The sequence below is a fragment of the Notolepis coatsorum genome (assembly GCF_963971535.1).
Source record: "Notolepis coatsorum genome assembly, chromosome: 14".
Lineage (NCBI taxonomy): Eukaryota > Metazoa > Chordata > Actinopteri > Aulopiformes > Paralepididae > Notolepis > Notolepis coatsorum.
In genome coordinates, this window is record NC_140178.1 from 20,125,869 (window position 1) to 20,137,174 (window position 11,306).

Below are 11,306 nucleotides of genomic sequence, written 5' to 3' on the forward strand. Positions count from 1 at the left end.
TTTTTTTAACCCTGGCCTCAGCAGGGTGTCGTCCAGAGATCCTCTGATCTAATCAGGCTCACGTTTATTGGGTTAAGGCTGTTCTGACGTTCTGTACACACAGCGTTACGACGAGCTGCCAGGAACCGTCCCCAGTGGTTCTCTGTCAGTGGTTCTCTCTGTTTCAGTGGTTCTCTGTCAGTGGTTCTCTGTCAGTGGTTCTCTGTCAGTGGTTCTCTGTCAGTGGTTCTCTCTGTCAGTGGTTCTCTGTCAGTGGTTCTCTCTGTCAGTGGTTCTCTGTCAGTGGTTCTCTCTGTCAGTGGTTCTCTGTCAGTGGTTCTCTGTCAGTGGTTCTCTCTGTCAGTGGTTCTCTGTCAGTGGTTCTCTGTCAGTGGTTCTCTCTGTGTCAGTGGTTCTCTGTCAGTGGTTCTCTCTGTGTCAGTGGTTCTCTCTCAGTGGTTCTCGGTCAGTGGTTCTCTCTGTCAGTGGTTCTCTCTGTCTCAGTGGTTCTCTGTCAGTGGTTCTCCTGGTTCTTTGTGTCAGTGGTTCTCCTGGTTCTTTGTGTCAGTGGTTCTCTGTCAGTGGTTCTTTGTCAGTGGTTCTCCTGGTTCTTTGTGTCAGTGGTTCTCCTGGTTCTTTGTGTCAGTGGTTCTTTGTGTCAGTGGTTCTCCTGGTTCTTTGTGTCAGTGGTTCTCTGTGAGTGGTTCTTTGTGTCAGTGGTTCTCTGTCAGTGGTTCTTTGTGTCAGTGGTTCTCTGTCAGTGGTTCTTTGTCAGTGGTTCTCTCTGTAGTTTTTTGTGTCAGTGGTTCTTTGTGTCAGTGGTTCTCTGTCAGTGGTTCTTTGTGTCAGTGGTTCTCTGTCAGTGGTTCTCTGTCAGTGGTTCTTTGTGTCAGTGGTTCTCTGTCAGTGGTTCTTTGTGTCAGTGGTTCTCTGTGTCAGTGGTTCTGTTTGGTTCTCAGGATGGGCAGCACTAGTGTCTTTTTCACATTGCAAATATCTGTCATGTGCAACAATCTGAACAATCTCATTCGCGCAGCTTGCACCCGTGGGGCTATCGTGCATTACTGTAGTTAGTAGAACACGAGCGAGCTGCCAGTCATCTGGGCCCAGGAGTTCAACACTTTTAATCCCTATCTGATCGGCTCAGATTTGGATTCATTCATTTCAACTCATGATGAATTGAAAATGGGGGACCCTGATGTAAACAAGACGAAAGTCTTTCTCTGGTCTGCATCCCCTTAACAATTGTGTGTATTGAGCTGTACTGTACTAGTGTACTGTACCCATTCTGCAATCTGTTAATAAAAATGTTCAATCAATCAATCAATAGGGATTACAAGTTTTGAACTCCTGATGATCAGTGACGGTCGGTGACAAATGACCCTACTGGTTTACCATGGTGTTAGAGAGGCAGCCACCACCTACAGTATTTTCTCTCTCTCTCTCTCTCTCTCTCTCTCTCTACTCTCTCTCTCTCTCTCTCTCTCTTCTCGCTCTAACGCCTCTCTCTCTCTCTCTGACTCCCAGTCGCTCTCGGCTCTCGCTCTCGCTCTCGCTCTCTCTCTCTCTCTCTCTCTCTCTCTCTCTCTCTCTCTCTCTCTCTCTCTCTCTCTCTCTCGCTCTCGCTCTCGCTCTCGCTCTCGCTCTCGCTCTCGCTCTCGCTCTCGCTCTCGCTCTCGCTCTCGCCCCTCTCGCTCTCTCTCTCTCTCTACTGAAACCATTGTCCAAACTTTAAACCCCTCTTTTTCTATCTTCCTGCTCACTCACTCAAGTCCCCTCCTTTTTGTCTCTCTCCATTTTCCCATTTGTGCTTTCTCTCCATTCTTCCCTTTCATCTCTCTCTCTCTCTCGCTCATAACATTCCAGTTAATGCAGAGCTTGATGGAGGTTTTCTATTCACTCTCTCACTAATTGCTGTGTGGAGCCAGTGATGTAATGGCTGATTATGTAAGACCACAGCCTGTAGGTAAATACGGGGTTATCTCTGTCCCCCCCCCCCCCCCTTTCTCAACACCCAGTTCCCTCCATTTAACAAAGCTCTCCCCTATCTCTCTATCTATCCTCTCTCTCTCTCTCTCTCTCTCTCTCTCTCTCTCTCTCTCTCTCTCTCTCTCTCTCTCTCTCTCTCTCTCTCTCTCTCTCTCATCTCTCTCTCTCGCTCTATTATTATTAAATGCATAATGATCAAGTGAAAGCTCTAACTAGGGATGTCCGATATTATCGGCCTACCGATATTGGCATTCAAATGTGATATCGGGAAATTATCGGTATCTGTTTTCAAAACAAATTATATATATTTTTTTACATATTTAACCTTTATTTACCCAGGCAAGCAAGTAAGAACTAATTCTGATTTTATTATTGTCAAAAGTATGCATAATGTTGTGTTAAATCCACAACAAGAGTAATTACCTGAAATTATTCAGTTTTTTTGGGGGGGAAACCCTGCATATATCGGTATCGGTTGATATCGGTATTAGAAATTAAGAGTTGGACAATATCGGTATCGGTAAAAAAAGCCAATATCGAGCATCCCTAGCTCTAACGGTCTAACCAATTCTCTCTTCTTCTCTCCTCTGCTCTTGTCATCTCTTATTTTTTCCTCTCTTATTCCTTTCATCTAATTTCTTCTCCTTTCTTTCTTTCTTTCTTTCTTTTTCTTTCTTTCTTTCTTTCTTTCTTTCTTTCTTTCTTTCTTTCTTTCTTTTCTTTCTTTCTTTCTTTCTTTCTTTCTTTCCTTTCTTTCTTTCTTTCTTTCTTTCTTTCTTTCTTTCTTTCTTTTCTTCCTCTCCTCCATTCCTCAGGTTGTTCACTAGCCCCCACCTGCGTCCCCCAGCTTTAACGTCCTCCCTCTGGTCGCTGCCTCTTCCATCATGTCCTCTCAAGCCACGCCCATCCAGGGGTCACGACCAGTGACCCCTCCGATGCCCTCTGCGAGGTCTCCGGTCTTATCTCATCTCCCCAGTGTCTCCAGGTAGGTTCATATTCCATCATGTCACTTCTTTTAACATGGAGTGACAGTGTTTGATTGATTGATTGAAAACTTTATTAACAGATTGCAGAAGGGTACAGTACAGCTCAATACACACAATTGTTAAGGGGATGCAGACCAGAGAAAGACTTCGTCTTGTTTACATCAGGGTCCCCCATTTTCAATTCATCATAACATATATGACATACATGACATACAGATAGACAGACTGCTACATCTATACATTTATGACATACCAGATTTGCAAATACAGTACTGTTTGTGTTACAAAAAGAGTCTAAAAAAGAGAGTATATATACATTTGACGTAGAAACTGTACATTGGAGGAGGTTGGGTAGGTGGGGTGGGGGGGGTGGAACTGTACATTGGAGGTGGTTGGGTGGGGTGGGGGGGGTTGGGTAGGCGGGGTGGGGAAACTGTATAACTGTACAAGCAAAACTGTACATTGGAATATCGACGAAACCATACTTGGTTCTAAGAAGAGGGTCTCGTGTATTCTTGGGTTAGGTAATTTACTGTACATTGGAGGGGGTTGGGTTAGGACATTTACAGGGGCCAGTTTTGAATTGCAGTCTCCCGTAGGTGTTCTTTGAGAGTGGTTTTGAAAGTGGGTAGTGATTCACATTCCTTTACAGCTTTGGGTAGGGCGTTCCACATTGATGTGGCATAATTGCGAAACGTGTTTAGTCCTTTGTTTGTGCCGAATCTGGGTTTAACATGATTTGTGGAGCTCCCTCTGGTGTTGTGGTCGTGGTATTCACTGACCTTTGGGAAGTATTTTGACATGTACATGGGTACCTTGGTCGTGTAGTGTATCTTGTAGACCAGGCCCATTGCAAGTTGCTGTACTCTGGCGTCTACTCTAAGCCATCCTAGGTAGTCAAAGTGGGCAGGGGTGAGGCGGGTTCTAGGAGTAAGGTCAAGCAGTAGTCTGACCAGTTTGTTTTGAGATGTTTGTAATTTAGTTTTTAGTGCCTTTGAGGTGCTTTGGTACCATGAGGTGCACGCATAGTCGTAGTACCCATGAATGAGTGCTCCTGCCAGAGTCTTCAGGGTATTCTTGTTTACCAGAGAGGAGATCCGGTACAAGATCGAGTTCGTTGGTTGACTTTTTTGATTACATTGGATGCTATTTTGTCACAGGACAGATTTGCCTCTAGGATGGAACCTAGGTATGTAATTTCATCTTTCCTTGTGACAATATTGTCACCCACTGTAACTGAGAAGCCGTCGGTCTTGCTGAGTTTGTTATTTGATCCGAAGAGAATGGACTCTGTTTTGTTCTGATGTTGTACTTGGTGTAGTGACAGTGTTGTTCTGATGTTGTACTTGGTGTAGTGACAGTGTTGTTCTGATGTACTTGGTGTAGTGACAGTGTTGTTCTGATGTACTTGGTGTAGTGACAGTGTTGTTCTGATGTACTTGGTGTAGAGACAGTGTTGTTCTGATGTACTTGGTGTAGTGACAGTGTTGTTCTGAGGTTGTACTCTGGTGTCTGGTGTTCCTCAGGGTCCCTGCGGCCTCCAGTCTGCAGGTACAGAGATCGATCCCCCTCCCCGATGAGGGGCTACCTGGTCCCCAGCCCCCTGCCCACGCGCAGAACCAGGACCTGCTCAGCGTGAGGACACACACACACACACACACACACACACACACACACACACACACACACACACACACACACACACACACACACACACACACACACATATGCACAAACACACACGCAAGTGGTCACAAATGGTCACCGTCTACACTCTGTCGGACAGTAGGTGCACTCCCCCAATTCCAGAAATAGCACTACACTGTTCAAACATACATAATACACACACACACACACACGTTACATGCATACCAACACATATAGCCTATACATACAAACACCCACACATATACACACTCACACTCGCATATACACACTCTCTCACACACACACATATACACACTCACACACATACACACACTCACGATACACACACACATATACACACACACACACACACACACACACACATACATTACATGCACACTCACACAAACAGCATACACACTCACACATACACACATAAACGAGAAAACAGACCAGATGAAGAATTAATCTTTAATAATTAATATTTTTCTCCCTCACCTGTTTCTCACCTTCTCCCTCCATTCCTCATCTCTTCTCCGCGCCTTCCCCACCACCATCCATCCATCCCTCCATGCATTCATCCATCCCTTCATCCATTCATTAATCCGTCCATTCATTAATCCATCCATTAATCCATCCATTCATTCATCTATTCATTAATCCATCCATTCATCCATCCATCCATTCATCCATTCATTAATCCATCCATCCATCCATCCCTCTTTTTCTCCTGCCTCATTCCTTCCTCTCTTATTTTATCTCTCTGTTCTTTCCTCCGTCTTCTCCCCGTCTCTCCTCCTCTCTCTTCCTCCCTCATTCGCTCATCCCATCCCGCTCTCCCCTTCCATTTCACCTTCTCTCCCTCCATCACTTCCTTCATTCCTCCCTCCATCACTTTCTTCATTCCTCCCTTCCCTCCTTCCATCACTTCCTTCATTCTTCTCTTCCCTCCATCCATCACTTCCTTCATTCCTCCCTTCCCTCCCCCATCACTTCCTTCAATCATCCCTCCATCACTTCCTTCATTCTTTTTTCCCTCCATCCATCACGTCCTTCATTCCTCCCTTCCCTCCACCATCACTTCATCCATTCCTCCCTCCATCACTTCCTTCATTCCTCCCTCCATCACTTCCTCCATTCCTCTCTCCATCACTTCCTTCATTCTTCTCTCCATCATTTCCTTCATTCCTCCCTTCCTTCCATCATCACGTCCTCCATTTCTCCCTCCATCACTTCCTTCATTCCTCCCTTCCCTCCACCATCACTTCATCCATTCCTCCCTCCATCACTTCCTTCATTCCTCCCTCCATCACTTCCTCCATTCCTCTCTCCATCACTTCCTTCATTCTTCTCTCCATCATTTCCTTCATTCCTCCCTCCCTCTCTCCATCACTTCCTCCATTCCTCCCTCCGTCTCTCCATCACTTCCTTCATTCCTCCCTCCCTCTCTCCATCATTTCCTCCATTCCTCCCTCCATCACTTCCTTCACTCATTCCTTCTTCCTCCTCTTTCTTTCCCTCCATCACATCCTCACTCATCCCTCTCTCTTTCTCTTCCGTCTCATTTGTTCATATCCTCTCTCCTTAATTTCTCCCGTCTCTCCCCTCCATCCCACCTGACCTTCCTCCCTCTTTTAATATATCCATCATTCCATCACCCCCTCTCTATCATTCCTCCACCCCCCCACTCTCTCTCTTTCTCATTCTCATTCTCTCTATCTCTCTCTGTCTCTGTCTCGCTCTCCTCTGTCTGTCTCTCTCTGTCTCTGTCTCTCTGTCTCTCTGTCTCTCTCTGTCTCTCTGTCTGTCTCTCTGTCTCTCTGTCTCGCTCTCCTCTGTCTGTCTCTCTCTGTCTCTGTCTCTCTGTCTCTCTGTCTCTCTCTGTCTCTTTCTCTCTCTCTCTGTCTCTCTCTCTCTCTCTCTCTCTCCCCCCTCTCTATCATTCCTCCACCCTCCACTCTCTCTTTTTCTCATTCTCATTCTCTCTCTCTCTCTGTCTCTGTCTCTCTCTCCTCTGTCTGTCTCTCTCTCTCTGTCTCTGTCTCTCTCTGTCTCTCTCTCTCCCCCCTCTCTATCATTCCTCCACCCCCCACTCTCTCTTTCTCATTCTCATTCTCTCTCTCTCTGTCTCTCTCTCTGCCTCTCTCTATCTCTCTCTCTCTCTCTCTCTCTCTCTCTCTCTCTCTCTCTCTCTCTCTCTCTCTCTCTCTCTCTCTCTCTCTCTCTCTCTCTCTAGGACGGCACGTGCCTCAGAGGGCCCCATGTTTACTGGGGTGTGTAAGTGTTTCTCTCGCTCCAAAGGCCACGGCTTCCTCACGCCGGCCGACGGGGGCAACGACATCTTCGTACACATCTCGGAGTAAGTTGAGAGAGAGAGAGACACACACACACAGGGGGGGGGGGTGGGGGGGGGGTTGTGTATGTGTGTAAGAGCCTGACACTTGGTCGGAAATCCCGCGGGTCACGAGGTTGCTGTTAATAATAATAATAATACATCGGATTTATATATCGCTTTTCCAAATGCTGAAAGGCGCTTTAACAAAACAATACAATACATTACAGTTTAAGTAGAGAAAATAAAATTTGTTGTTCATGTTGTTGGGGTCAAAAAGTTCATGAGTTGAAAGCAAGTGTAAAAAGGTGGGTTTTGAGGGCTTGAAAGGGTGAAAGAGTGTCTGCATGACGGATACGGTTGGGAAGGGCGTTCCAGAGGGTGGGGGCAGCTGCAGCGAAGGCCCTGTCGCCCCCCCAGGTCCGGAGCTTAGTTCTGACGGGTTGGAGGCGGTTAGCATCTGCGGACCTGAGGCAGCGGGTAGGCGTGTGGTGGAGAAGGAGGTCCGAGAGGTAGGAGCATGGGTGTAAAAAGTACCCAGAAATTATACTTAAGTGAAAGTATTGCTACCGTCTCAAAATCATACTCAAGTAAAAATCAGAGTATCTGGCTAAAAACACACTTGAGTAAAAGTCAAAACGTTTCTACTTCTAAAATGTACTTAAGTACTAAAAAGTCAAAGTAAAAACTTTTTCTGACTGTCTATTCTTCTGATAGCAGTTGTTTAATCAAAGATCCCCGCTTTCTAGTATTGCACAAGGACCAATCGGCATGGGCAGGTTAATTTAGCATTGATGGGGATTTGATTGGCTGTTTTTAAATAAAGTGCGGCCGCAGGATTAATAACGTTAACGTTAGTTGGGCCAGACAAACCAATATACTAATTAAAATTGTTTGACCTGCGAGATTTGTACTTTGTAGGTCTGCATTTTAAATGTAAGGAGTAAAAAGTATGTTTTTTTTTTCTCTGAAAAGTAAGTAAAAGTACAAGTATACAAACCTAATAATACTTGAGTAAAGTAAAAAACAGTACTTAAGTATTGTAACAAAGTACAATTACTCAAGTACTTTACACCCCTGGGTAGGAGGGGCCAGATTGTTTAGGGCTTTGAAGGTGATGATTCCTGTACATGATGGGGAGCCAGTGGAGGATGGATGGGAGTGATGTGGTCGGAGCGGCGGGTGGAGGTGAGCATGCGAGCAGAAGCGTTTTGGACATATTGTAGTTTATTGAGGATTTTGGTGGATGTGCCATAAAGAATGCTGTTGCGGTAGGCCAGTCGGGATGTGATAAGTGCGTGGGTCAGTGTTTCCGCAGCAGAGAAGGATAGTGAGGGGCGTAGACGGGCAATGTTCCTGAGGTGGAAGAAGGCGGTTTTTGTGATCTGGTTGACATGCAGGAGGAAGGAAAGGGTGGGGTCGAGAATGATACCTAGGTTGCGGACGTGGGTGGAGGGGGTGACAATGGAGCCGTCACTGTTGACTGAAGAATCATGGGTGGGACGGGTCAGGGAATTTGGGGGATGATGGAAAAAATATGTATATTATCCACACATATATACAGTATAATATATATATATACCTATGAATATGCAATGTGTTCATTCGGAATGAAAATCTGTCCATGCTCCATTGTTTCCAATAAAAAATAGTTGCATTCCCTAATAATTAGCCTACCCCCCTTAAAACATTGTTTAAGTTTAACTTCTCCATTGAAGTTGGACTGTTTCAACAACTTTGGAATGAACCAAAGGCCTGGGCCCTCATTTATCAATAATGTGTAGAAAGTGTTCTATTTTTGTTCCTACGCCCGGAATTTAGAATGCCCCAAGCACAGAAAAATCTGGATTTATCAACCGTGCGTGCACAGGTCGTACCGACTCGTACGCACACTCCGTGTTGATAAATACCAATTGTTCTTACAGTCTATGCTCGTGCACGATTCTAAGGTCGCTTTCACACAGGGGCTGTTTGGTCCGGACTTTCGGACCAGAATTCGATAGTCCGGTTTTTCGGGTCTGTGTGAATGCGCGTCGAACTCGGTCCGCGGACCAAGCAGGCGAACTCTAGTCCGCCTGAAAACGTAGGTCTCGGTTCGGCTTCAGCGGACCAAATATAGGAAGTGATTATTATTACCACTGCTTGCAGCACTCACTGCAAAACAAGCACACTGCATCTAATCTCTCTATCTATCTATATATCTAACTGTGCATCTTGGGAAGAAGGAAGAAAAACGCGGCTTATTATTATTACCGAGGCGCACGGCATTAATAATGGATCAATGCCACGTCAATACTATTATTATTATTATTATTATTATTATTATTATATTATTATTATTGGTCTACAAGTTGTTTAGCGAGAGGATGGTGGTAATGTGCTTCAATAGAACAATGGATCAATGCCATGTCAAAACTCGCTCCGCTGATCTTGAGAGCTCGCAGACAGTCCACACACACGCGCGCGCACACACACGGCTTGCAGCCACACACACATTTCCACTGTCCAATAGACAAGCGCCCTTTTCGACCGCGTGACATTGTTCAGAAGGTCTCGGTGCGCTGACAGATTTCTCTATGTGAACGCAGGCGAACCAAATGAAGAATGCAACAATGTTGCAACTTCACCACCAGAACCGCACCGAGTCCACCAAAACTATATGTGAAAGCGACCTAAGTATTTGCATACAGAACCACCCCTAATTAACCATATACGGTAAGGAAACACCCCCATGGAATGTGGAATAATGGGCTAAGCAAACTATGAGAAACTTCACTAAGAGCGAGATTGATCACCGAGGTCATCTAACCAACAAATTGAACGTAGAAAGCATTTCGTTGTGAACAATCTTATTTGGAAACATGACACACAAAATAATTAATAAATAATAGTATTTAGCATTTGACAATATTTACATCGCGTTTGGAGGTGGGTGTTCTGCGTCTGCCCCCCCCCGTACCAAACAAGCAGGCCAACTGCGCTATAAATGGCTCTTGTGCGTGTGCGTGAGTCCGTTATAATTGCGCTCCTGTTGGGTCGGGTTGGTCAGAGTCATTAACTATGGCTTCAGTGGATAACCCCGATCACCTGCATTTAAGGGATATTTTAATCACAGATACCCCAGTAATAACATTACAATTTAATTAAATACAATGCGTGCGTTCCTCCCGGTCACCAGCAACAACATGTATCAGCCAAATGCGCATCGCATGTACATTGACTGAGTGGAATCCCTTTCTATTTACATAACTGAATTTGTGATGGAGCTTTGACAGCTACACGGGTGATACAGTCTATTGCTCGATCCATCTCCGACATCACGATGGACCGTGCCGGTGGCCAAAGACCCGACGTTGGAGAGGACTTGAATGTGCAAATAGACGGCCCTATCTCTGAAAACAGCTCCCTGTGAGAAGTATTCCGATAACATTAGATAAACCATGCTGCATTCATTCGGAAAGACCTATTCCAAATGCTATTTATAGGGTTTGACAATAATTACACTAATGTCTCTATTTTACAATTAACTATAATTAATTATGAGTCATACCGAACAGTACGTCGGTGTTGAAACTTGAATGCATGAAAGCTTCTGTTGCCGTTTTCCTATTCTACCGCTTGGTACCATACTGTATGTACGCACGGTCAGAGCTGTGTGTAGATGTATGCTTAATCTCAAGCACACGATCATATTGATAAATCCCACACTTTGCTTAGAAATGATCGTACGCACGGTTTACGCACATATCTGTGCGTACGCAGCGTTGATAAATGAGGGCCCTGGATTACAATGTGTAGGGGTAGCCCACTATACAGCCTGACCCATCAGACCCATGGAACGTATGCAAGCTAGCTCTGCTTTGGGTCTGAAAGTGGCTCGTTGAGAGGTAAACAAAATGTCCTGCAGGTGAAACTGGTCGTGGATAAAGTCGCTTTGACTCACCGTGGTGATGTGTCGTGTCTTGTTACCGTGGTGATGCGTCGTGTCTTGTTACCGTGGTGATGTGTCGGTGTCTAGTTACCGTGGTGATGCGTCGGTGTCTTGTTACCGTGGTGATGCGTCGGTGTCTTGTTACCGTGGTGATGCGTCGTGTCTTGTTACCGTGGTGATGCGTCGGTGTCTAGTTACCGTGGTGATGTGTCGTGTCTTGTTACCGTGGTGATGCGTCGTGTCTTGTTACCGTGGTGATGTGTCGGTGTCTAGTTACCGCGGTGATGCGTCGGTGTCTAGTTACCGTGGTGATGCGTCGGTGTCTAGTTACCGTGGTGATGTGTCGGTGTCTAGTTACCGTGGTGATGCGTCGTGTCTTGTTACCGTGGTGATGCGTCGGTGTCTTGTTACCGTGGTGATGCGTCAGTGTCTTGTTACCGTG

At 45.6% G+C, this 11,306-nt stretch overlaps 1 protein-coding gene across 1 annotated transcript in view; it reads left to right on the forward strand.

Annotated features, from left to right (window-relative positions):
• Positions 1-2,799: 2,799 nt before the first annotated feature.
• Positions 2,800-11,306, forward strand: part of carhsp1 (calcium regulated heat stable protein 1) — a 13,137-nt gene continuing 4,630 nt past the window's right edge. The window contains 4 exon segments of the mRNA XM_084329346.1: positions 2,800-2,923; positions 2,925-2,953; positions 4,481-4,589; positions 6,838-6,960. Coding sequence (XP_084185472.1) covers positions 2,853-2,923; positions 2,925-2,953; positions 4,481-4,589; positions 6,838-6,960 — 332 coding nt within the window. The 5' untranslated portion in view covers positions 2,800-2,852.